This window comes from Opisthorchis viverrini, assembly GCF_000715545.1.
Source record: "Opisthorchis viverrini unplaced genomic scaffold opera_v5_418, whole genome shotgun sequence".
NCBI lineage: Eukaryota > Metazoa > Platyhelminthes > Trematoda > Opisthorchiida > Opisthorchiidae > Opisthorchis > Opisthorchis viverrini.
The window spans coordinates 146060-157497 of NW_008752079.1; the positions used below are offsets into that span (position 1 = coordinate 146060).

The window sequence follows — 11438 nt, forward strand, 5'->3', positions numbered from 1 at the left end:
ATTGGTTTATTCAGCGGCCTTCTGTTTTTAGCGATTGCCTTCCTTTGGTCCAATTAGTCGGTTGGTTATTCTTAGGTTTCTCGGCTCAGAGTCCCGTGACTGTGCAGTTGTTTTGCTTGTAACGGCTGATAGACTGGGTCAATGTCGATGTGCTTATTATAGCTTTTTGTGTGGAGTACCACGCTTCGGCAAACTCTCGCTGCCGTTTTGTTCTTACGTGAGTAAGTATTTGAACAGTGTCCCAATTGAACTTGTGTCCCCCTCTGTCTTCGTGACATTGGGTCATGTCTTCTGCTGGCAAGCTTGTGCTCGTGTATTCTGGAGGCACGTTTTCTTCCCGTCTGGCCAACAGTGTTTGTCGCAATCGTTACACTTAAGTCCGTAGATCACTTTAGTCTCCTTCAATGCATCCAACCTTCCCTTTGGTTTCAAGAGACTCCTTCTCACTCACTTCTTCTTCACCCACTCAACTATGCACCAACGATGTCACCTCGATTGGTGGTGAAACGTTTGCAATCCAACTGCCGAGCTCGGCGAACAGACCAACAACCAAGCGACGTACCCGAGCTACGTACCTTCAACAACGTTGCCGATACCAATCTGCCAAAGAAACCTGGTTCGACCTGGGTGTACAAATGCATGTGTTGAGTTTGTGCTAAACACAAAGCTGGAGGAACATGCCAGCCACACACACAAAGCCTCATCTTCCTAAACAAACAAGGTTTCCGAGAAGATCAAAAGTGAGAAAGAAGAAACACAAGAGAATGAAAGCTATGTATGTTATGAGGTGTACATGGCGGAAACCGGATACCCAAATCATGAGGTCTGGAAAGTACCGAGGATTCCATGTGAGATTCCTAGCCGAAGCATAGGAAACGTTAATTCATTAAAGTGTTTCTGGTTATGAAAAACACTTATCACGTGATGTAGAGGATCTAGCAAGGCTCAATAAGCATCGCATGGCCTAACCCTCCAGCTGCACAGGCAGCTACCAAAGCCAAGCGTCCACCTTCAGCACGGAGACGGTTAGCCGCCGTCGTGACCAAACGCACCCCAGTGGCACCAAATGGATGTCCAATACTTAGACTGCCACCCCATAAATTCAGTTTGTCCATAGGCAAAGTACCGACTGGCGTGGATCGACCCAGGTAGTTTTTGCAGAAATATTCAGAGTCCAGAGCCTTCAGATTGGCTAGAACTTGCCCGGCAAATGCTTCGTGGATTTCGTACACGTCGATATCTTTCAGTGTGAGGCCGTTTCGGTCCAGCAACCTGCAAAAAAGGTTAGAATGTTTCATTGCAGTTATTAAGCAACAAACGCGATTGTGTTTAAGAGTACTCTAAGCCCTAATTTAAACGTAGCCTGAGTCCAAAAACTATTATAATATGCTTCTTGAGAATGCAAAAGACTTCTTGTTCGGAAGTGAGACACCAGCAATAGAGGCCATGGTGAACAGAAAATCACATCACCTGAGGGCACCAAACAGAAAAGTAGGGAAAATGTTTAATCTGTCCGGGGGACGACCTAGCGTGCTACACACAGTGCCATCCGTTTGTAAGGTCGCGCTTTCCCGTCTGGAACGAACGATGGTATCAGGCTTTCCAACACCATGTGTTTTCTCAACTGCCAGCAAACTTTCACAACATTGATTCCCTAAGAAAACCTCCCAGCCGAACTGATAAACTTCTGCCCCCACGGATTCAATGTTCCCTTTTGTTAAGATGCTACAGAGCAAGGCAACAGACGACAACCTCAAGTTGAGACGTGATCGGATCACAAGGTTGATTGACATATTTCATCATCGACGTCGTCGTCGTGACAGCACTCCAAGCTATTCATTTCCAGAAAACTCGCTAGACGAGATTGCGTAGAAGATCTAGCGATTACGATCCGGACAACACTTGTGATTAAAAATGTCAAATTTTACTTAACCTGGGTGTCAGCTGCACAAAAATACCAGCTTGTCATGAAAGTGAGGCATTCGAAACTCATTAAACCCAATATGCTGATGAGGACACATCATCCGAGATCATCTCTGCAGAATCATACACTAGGTAAAGTTTGTGTGCGGCAAAAGACCCGGGGAGCTGGTTTACAACGCGGTGCTCCCTTCCTGCAATGAGTCCATGTCTGGTGTGATCGGATGGCGCGAAGTGAGCCATATCATTGTTGTTCTAAAAATTAGGAAGCGAACGCTGTGCTTGCACACAAATGCGCCCCAGTGATTGTACGCACGTACGTCCATGTTCATAGGTTAGATGCTTCATCAGTGGAACTACATTAAAAAACACGCCTAAATAAACAAACGTCAGCCTCTCTGAGAAAAAATGACATTAACCAGAACAACCGATCGGAAGCCGGACTCAAGACAGACCGACGCGTGGAGGTCACTTTAGTAATAAAGCATAGTGAGAGATTAGGGTACCAGAACGTCGGTCACACAGAGGGCTGCACCTGAAATGCTATTCAGAATTTACCTGAAAAACCTAAGACAGCACATGTTTGACCTACCGCGTAATTGCATAAGCTGGTCCAAGCAGCAGTTGGTCCTTCGGATCCTGACTTATATAGACATGATCACGAAGGTATGCCTTTGGGGTCCAACCCATTGCTTTGGCTCGTTCACTAGTGGTAATCAGACAAGCAGAGGCACCATCAGTCAAGAAGCTGGCATTCCCTGCTGTAATCGTTCCATGGGGTTTGACAAAAGCAGGTTTCAACTTGGCCATCACATCTGGAGTGGAGGGACGAATTCCATTATCCTGAAACACAAATTTCGAAATTCTATGGATATCCAGTAGGTGAGATGAACCATTGAGTTGTGCCTAAAATACCGAAATCACTCAAAGCAATTGTAAAGGGTATACTTTCCTCGATTTTTTCGATCCTATGGCGTCCAACAAAATTCGCTACTGAATGTATGACCAACTGAACTAAGTGGGAAGAAAGATCACTGAAAGATCGAACTGGCAAAATTTTGTTCAAATTTTGTAGGATGTTCATTGACATGTCCTTCAAGGCCTTTAATCATTTTACCTACAGTGAAGGAAGACTCTGTTTGACCTCATCATCACACTCCATACCGTTTCCTGAGGGTTTATCTCAGTATGCGGATCAGTCGAGTAGTAAAGTACGTTGACACACTATCCACGGCTTCATCAAGTGAACAGCATAAGTCACGCAACTGCCAACGGGTAATGCTCTCCCCCTAGCTCGACCGTAGTGGAGCAATGGAAGGAGCCAATAATTAAGTGCACTGATGCAGGAGCCGGTCGAGCCAGTCTTGTACGGACAGAACGAACCTTTCTCCCAAATAATGGAAACATTTGTTATTACGGCTTTCCAGTTACAAAAATAACGGGCTCAGCTTTAGTAACCAGTTCAGCATTCACGGATTTTCCCCACTACTGATATCGGAAGAAGTAATCTTGCTCCAAACTGCTTCTGCATCGACCTGAAGTTGTGTGCCCATGTCCAATCCCAAGTTAACCTAGATTTTAACGTCCAGACAACTCATTCACCACACAGTCAAATGCATGATTCAGCACTCCGTCAGGTACTTTTTTGCCCTTAACATCGGAGCCTATAGGAATAGCGTTCAGAAGTATTGGTCGTGAAATCGTTAAGCCTATTGTTGATTCTGGTGTTCCCGTATTTCAGGACCCAACCCAATACGTGAGCATTCACGTGATATTTTGCTCTTTGCTCACATACACGGTTGCCTTGATTACATCTGAAGCACAGGTCATCAGAAACTGATCATTATAACCAACAAAGAGTAGTACTTATGTCGAGAGCAGCTCACGGTTGGTAATGAGTCCGATCACTGAGGTAGCCTCAGTGGAATCCCGCACATTGTACGGACAAAAAAGACGGGTAGAGTGTGAATAAGACGCGAAGCAATAAACCGACCTGCTCGATATAAGTAGCTGAACCAGGAACTTTCACCGGAACAATGTCGGACAAAAGGCCCTCGTCAGCCGCCTTTCGAGCCAGTCGATGGGTCCTCATTGCGTAGTCATCTTGTTCCTGCCGAGAAACGCGAAAAGCAGCAGCCAGTCTGTCTGCAGAATGTCCCATAGACTCCTGCGTAGAGAATTCGGCGACAGCTGGAAGTTCAGGTGTCCAAGCTTTCAAACTGAGTAATTTGCTTCCCAGAACAAGACGTTGTTGTAAGGTTTTCGCCTAAATGTTGGGAAAAGGGAAGGAACAACCTTTCGTCCTTGATATCCAGTAATTAAGCGAAGCGGTGAAGACGAACTTCATGGGATGACAACGATACGAAATAACTCGAGAATGAAGCTGACTTCCGATTGTGGTACATGCCTTCACCTGCACCACAACCACCTTCAGATGAGCATGTCTATCTAAATTACCGCTTAATCTGTCTTCCCGGAGAAATTCGTGATTCAAGTGATCAAATACGGAACAAAATGTGGTGAAAGACGGATGGTGCTCCAAGTATATGCAACACGAAGAACGATTAGAGCCAGAAAAAATACCATAGTTGTCATGATGACGCGACAATTACGAACTTTGAACAACTTTACAACTTTGAACTAACCAGCTCACCGTAAAACAATCGGCCCAAATGGGCTAAAAAAACGTATCCGACAAGGTTTTCCACAAATTTTCAGAGAACTCGTTAGCCGAGTACAGCGGCTTAGAAAAGATACATAGAGTCAAAGTATACAGAATAGGAATAAACACTCGAAAGATTTGGGAATAAGAGAAAATTTCAGGAAAAAAAGAAATGGGGTTCTTTAACATCAGTTCTTGTGAACATGCCTGACAGCAACATACGAGCCTAATAAGGGGATAGGTGCTTTTGTGTTCGTGGCCTGGCAGAAAAAGCTATTCGGGGAAGTTGGTAGACTCGCATACGAAGCACATGGCCACGCCTGCACAACCAACGGAGTCATCGTCAGAGAGACCGACATAAATATTGACATAGATGATTCACTGCCATACAACCACAGTCCGTCTAATTATACTTCAAGAAACTGAATGAAAAAAAAGAGTGGTTAAAGAAGGGGACCGAGTGCTGGACTATGTCAACCATTCACAAACTACACCTCCAATCGCTCAATCATAAAATCTAGAAAGAAACTGAGAGTATAAACACCACTGAAATCGACAGGCCACCATTTCTTGCAATATCCCCAAACAGGCGCAAGAGGGGTCACGCGGATCCCTTTCTGGAAGGCGTACTGCTCCAACAACACCAAAACTCTTCGCAATCTCTTTCACACCCTTATGCCAAGTAGTAAATTGTCCACCTCGTAGTTTCCGCCATTCTGAAGGAGGCGTAGAGAACAACATTCGTTTCGGTAGATAGTGTTTCGGCATGCGTAGAACATGGCCGAACCATTGTAGTCGACGGTGCTGGATGTTTTCCGCAAATGGAGCACCTGCTGCACAACGAAATACCCGTTCTCTAATCACCTCGTTACTGATCCGCTGATGCCATCCAAAACCAGAAACACTTCTGATATATTGATGGTCAAAAACCTGAAAACGCCTAACATCATCCGTCCGCAGAGGTCGTTTCACAACCATACAACACAGCTCTTACTATAGCCTGGTACAGGCGACCTTTGTGACCCAATGATACCTTTTTGAAGCCACAAGTGATGCAAATTAACAAACTTGATTCGGACCTTCGAGATTCGTGCACTGACTTCATCACACACACTTTCATCGGAGCTAATACACTAACCGAGGTATGTAAAATTCTCCACAACCTCCGATGACCCTCCCTGAATTCTAAGGAGTATGCTCGGAGAACGTACGTTCTGAAGCATAACTTCGCACTTCGAAGGCGCTAGGCGCGTGCCCAAAGATGGTATTATGGTGGTCAGTTTATTCAAAAGAGCTTGTGCTGCTCCTTCGTCTTCAAAGATGAGGGCGACGTAGTCTGCGTACTCCAGATCGACAAGGTTCTCACCAAAATACACGGGGTTTTAAGACCTTTCAGCGTTCGCCCCATTATTTCAAATGTGACGAAGCTGAACAACAACAGAGGGTGGACGACCTTGTTGTACCTCATTTTTTGTAGGAAGGCTTCTGGAGAGTTCACTATACACTCTCACAAGCCCAGATGTACGTGAATATGGAGATAGGATTATGTCCACAAACTTTTGGGACATATCCTCTTAAATAAGTGTGGTCAACAGCACCGACCGATCGACAAAACCGAACGCATTCTTAAAGTCGAGATGGCTCAAGGGGTTAGAGCGCGAATTTACTGACTGGAAGGTCCGTGGTTCGAACCCGACCTCTGCCACTCGACTTCGCCTGTCTATGCTTGGGCGACCTGGCAGTATCCCAGTCATTGTGCCTCCTTGGTCTGGCATGGCAGCATTCTTGAAGTCAAGTCGTCTGTACATATGGCTTTGGTCTGACGGAGTGAGGTGTGGTCAACGCAGCCTCTACCCGGTCAAAATCCCTCTCGATTCTCACAAGTCAAAGTTTCGCGTGCAACCGTAAGCCGACGGAGAACTAGTGACACCAGAAGCCTTGTTACAACAGAAGATAAACTTATACCTATTTGGTTATTACATTTCATTCGAAGACCCTTTTTGAAAACGGGCACTATTATCGACTCAACCCACTTATCTGGAACGGTTTCTTTGTCCCAGATAGACGCAAACAGGCTAGCCAGGCACTGACTGAGGAATTCACCGCCATCCTTAAACAGACAAGGTGGACGGTAATCATGACCAGTAGCACGATGACACCCGAGCAGAGATACACATTCGGATACTTCAGAGGTTGAAGACGGCTCCGTAATCACAGTCCACCTTTCTGTTGAAGGCAAGGATTCCGGACTGAAGGTATTAGGTGGCCAACCGAATTGCTGTTTGAAGTGCGGTGTCCAGCGATCCAAACGTTCAGCTTTGCTGGATATCAGAGAAACATCCTGGTTCCTGATTCACTCGTCAACAAGAGGGTAACAAGGGCCGATCAAACGAATCAAGTGGGACAGCTTGCGGACTTTTCAAGCATTTTCGCATCTTCCACTTCTTCCGCCTCTCGAGTCCACCAACCTTCTGTCTGCAGGACACAGCTTCACCTAGCGTCGGATGATGCGACGGATTGAATTGTGGTTGCCGTCAAGGGGAATCCGTCGCCTGGCATCCAGCAGAGACATGTACCTATCAGAGATCCCATGTTTGGACGAGGTTGGCTGAGTTGCACCGCAAACATAAGTTCCCGCTTTGGATATTTTTTACCAATAGCAGCCGTCCTCCGAATGTCCGGCAGGCGTTCGAGGAGCCGGGGCTCACTAGATTCTCAATGGTTAAGCGAGGTGTGCGCGTTTTGAGCAGACATGAAAAGCAACAGCGTACGAGTGCACGCTCAAAGTTCACGTCGGTGTTCCAGAAGAAGCTGGAGGCAGTGATCGACCCTCGCCACCGCTAACTGATGGGCGATGTGGTCTATTTGGATTGAGGGTTGGTTCGTTGGTGGGCACCGCGTTGCCAAGCCATGTCCGCTGTTCCGGAAATCGGTACTGCAAAAAAAACGCCTGTGATCGGCACATATCTCAAACACGCGGTCTCCATTGTCCGTGCATCTCAGGTCCGATACAACAAGACCACCCAACCGGGCATTGACCGCCCTTAGTCTCCCTACCTGTGTCTTCATATCACAAAGATGTCTAAGCTTTTAGTCCGTTATAAAAGAACACCTATAGCGCCATTGAAACTGTTTTCGGAAGATTCAGAGCTACAGTCAGTTGGGTCGTAAGCAGATACGATAAACAGTGTACTATGTGTTTCCATCTTCTCGATATTCTTATAGATGTCACCACATGAACCTCACAGAGGTGACTAATAACTGCTATCCAATCAAGTGGAGGATCACTGAACACAATACCCACCCGAGAATATATCTAGCTGCAGCATTCTCCACATCACCAGTTACACTAAATAGACAATAGCTCAGGTGTAACATCTTGGTGCCCAGCTTCTATGCATCCTCACAGGAGGCACCGCCGCTGAGATACTGCCAGTAGCAGTCAAGATGCCGGGGTTCGGTTCGAAACACGATCAGTAAGTCCACGCTCTAACCAATGGGGATTCTCAAGCTCTATCACCACAAATGGGCGACTGGAGCCTGGGAGACAAGGGGACAGTTTGTTCAATTACAGCACTTGCACCCTGTGTCCTTGTTTCTGACAAGCAAAATGCATCAATCCAGACAGTATCCAGTGAACGAGAAACACCCACCTGTAGTCCTCCTTGCTCTAGTGTGTGAACATTAAGGGCAGCTAAGTATACGAGCTTTCAGGACAGATTTCGAACTGCTCAGGATTGTTACGGAAGTCAGACATACAGAAGCTGCAGCTGAGTGCGATTCACGGTGAGCAAAGCGGTAAATCCTAGTGCTTGGACCCGCGGAAAAAGTACTTAAACTTGGCAGGCGTAGGTTAGACGAGGAAGGGCCTGAAAGTATGGGAAGGGAGGCATCATCAGTCATCATCAAAGACAACAACATCACTGCTGGGACTGATGCTTCACTGCCGTACTCAGTAGCACGTTTTTGCTTGCCTGCCCTGCCGTATGCAGCAAGGCAGCCAGGTTGGTGACACCACGCGACGGCTGATGGGGCATGAGAGCATTTTTATTGGGTATTATGGTTATACATGAGGTCGGATACTGCAAGACCAAAGCCTTTGGCAAGTGTTCCAACCCCCAACCTGGAAAGTCAGGAGACTGCTGGTCAGACCTCTGACAATTGACCAACCGGACATAAGAATATGTGAGAGTCGCATGAACACCTCCGGTGGGTCACCGACACACACACCGTCATACCATGGTAAGGTCTCGTCTCTTCATGGCGGTACAGTGGTTCCAGCTAACAATGCCCTTCCTTGAGGATACGAGTAAAAGAGTGATAATCGTGCTTTGGAGGCCGTCACGTCGATCTGTCCATGACCATAAAAACGAAAGAACACCGTAGTGCACACAAGGGCGCAAACTAAATCCATGCCGGTGCCTCAGTATCACAGACAGCCCTGTAAGAAGTTTACCCAAGAACAGCTTGCGCCGACGTTGTTACTGTGTCACCCTCAGAACTGACGATGGTGGGCACCAGGATGCCTCTTCATTAGCCGAAAGTTTAGGCTCGATAAGAGGCGACGGTCGGAACGCACGTGTAGGAGCAGTCCGCATTGCTATTTCCTCGCATACCAGAGCCTACTATACCCACACGAGCAATGAGGTCGCCAGCCAGTACCGTCAGATTCATTTGTGGTAAACTTAGTGGGTTGTTCAAATGGGTGTAGTCATCTTTGGCTGTGTGGAAATTATAGTCGGTTGGCGCATGCCCAGCGACGACGAACAGGAGGTACTTGGTTCTCTTCTTACGTTCGTCTCTATGGGGCCCGCTCATCTCATTGCCCACAACCTGTTTTTAAGAAGAAAGAAACTGTAAAAAACCATCACCTGATTTTGTTTTTGCATGCAAATAGATATTGTTCCGATTTGCATACAGGTAGTATTAGTGAGGCTATTTTAGCGGGTGAAGACTCAGCATTATCGTCTCCAGCACTTACGACCTCCTTATGGTCCGTAGAGTTATTCATTCGCAACGAATTTGTGCACATTGCTTGTTTTCCTTTCTAATATCCCGGCGACGCCAAGGAATTCCTATCTATGATGGGAAATTCAAAAGTTTAAGTAAATTGATTCAATTTCTATCGGGCCGATGGATCGAACTCGGATGCTAATTTTTCCTCAACCCACTGTTTCACAAATTCAAATAATACAGAATTCGACGGAAAGAGCGACGTGTGACGCGAACTTTCTAGCACAAGTGTACAAATTGGTTATCTTCTCTGTCTGCAAGTCTTCTAAGGGTCTGCCTCTGTACGTTAAATTCGCTTGATGAGCGTGGTTCTTCCATAGTTGGTAAGTGAACCAAACCTCTTGCATACTGACAACTTCAAATCCCGAAACTCTGATGTTAGTGGGCTTTAAATGGGTACCATGGAAAACCATGGGATAAAGGTTTTCACGTATCATCTCGTGAAGTCCGAAGACAACTTCGTGACACACGATCAGAAGAGACATCGAGTGGTATATAGGTTCGGATACCAGAAAAGGCTTTGGGTAACTGGCTGTCTTCCAAAATGTATCTTCATTCCACCAAACAAAAAACTGCACGCAAAGCGTAAACTGCAATGGATACCAAACATTGTTGAATGAGCAGCCGCGAAATCCATGAAGTTATTGTGTGTATGTCCGGCTTCTAATGAAGCATAATACCCAGTCACGGATCAGGGGCCAAAGAACAACTGTATTGAGTTCTTATGTGCAGTTACAGAAACGGCCCTCGATCTCCGTCCATGGATACTAAGCCTCCACCCGTTGAACTTCCAGTGCCCGCGCGGTGCCTCAACAGTAATCTAATCACACTAACAAAATGGCTGGGCGTCTTTCTCACTGTTTAAATCCATCAGAATAGACGGTGATATGGAAGGACAGAGCTTTGCGTCGCGGATGGTGCGTGTCACCCGTGCATGACCGTCACGAAGAGACTGGACCTTACCTGCGTGTCACCCATGACCGTCACGAAGAGACTGGACCTTACCGTGGTGTAACGGTTTACGCACCTCAGCGATCCATTGAGCTATACTGGAGGGAGAGTCGCGACACTCAGAGTCTCTCATGTTATATACTGACGTTGTGTTTAACTTTTTTACTCGCTATTCGTTGAGCTAATTGTGTTCCTAATGTTTTAGCTGATGTGCTGAAATTGATAGAAGATTAAAGCCAATCATTCGGTAATCCTCGTTCTCTGTTTCTGGCACAATCATTCGAGTGCGCAACAATTTAATCTTCTATCAAAACACAATGGAACGATTGTTTCGCCCAGATCGGTTTGACGCCGATCCCCAATCCTCTTCTGCTTCAGAACAATGGAGCCATTGGCACGAAACGTTTACGAACTTCCTCTCATGCATCGAACTCCCAAACGTTGACAAAAGAAAACTTTTGGTAAATTTCCTTTCTCCGTCCGTCTATCAACATGTTTGTGATTGTACTACTTACGAAGACGCCATCCAGATGCTCGAAAAGATGTACATTAAACCCAAAAATGAAGTGTTTTCCCGCCACGTGCTGGATACTACCAAACAAGAACCGGGCCAATTAGTCGACGCGTTCCTGCAAAAATTACGTTACCTTGCCAAGGACTGCAATTTTCGTGCGGTTTCTGCCGATGAACATCGGGATGAGGCTATTCGAGACGCTTTTATCACAGGCTTGCAGTCTAATTCCGTTCGCCAACGACTACTAGAAAAACACACTCTTAAGCTTCAACAAGCTTTTGACGAGGCACGTCTGCTTGAACATGCTCAACAACAGTCACTCTCATACGACTCGTCTTCTCATGTTCCCTGTGGCGCCGCATCTATCAAAACTGATAA

At 46.3% G+C, this 11438-nt stretch overlaps 1 protein-coding gene across 1 annotated transcript in view; it reads right to left on the reverse strand.

Moving 5' to 3' along the window:
• Positions 1 to 282: 282 nt before the first annotated feature.
• T265_10899 (hypothetical protein) overlaps positions 283 to 11438 on the reverse strand; it is a gene marked incomplete at both ends in the record, with an annotated part of 14260 nt that continues 3104 nt past the window's right edge. The window contains 5 exons of the mRNA XM_009177411.1: positions 283 to 420; positions 479 to 575; positions 970 to 1272; positions 2513 to 2763; positions 3914 to 4186. Of these exons, the coding sequence (XP_009175675.1) occupies positions 283 to 420; positions 479 to 575; positions 970 to 1272; positions 2513 to 2763; positions 3914 to 4186 (1062 nt within the window). The remainder of the gene's footprint in view (positions 421 to 478; positions 576 to 969; positions 1273 to 2512; positions 2764 to 3913; positions 4187 to 11438) is intronic.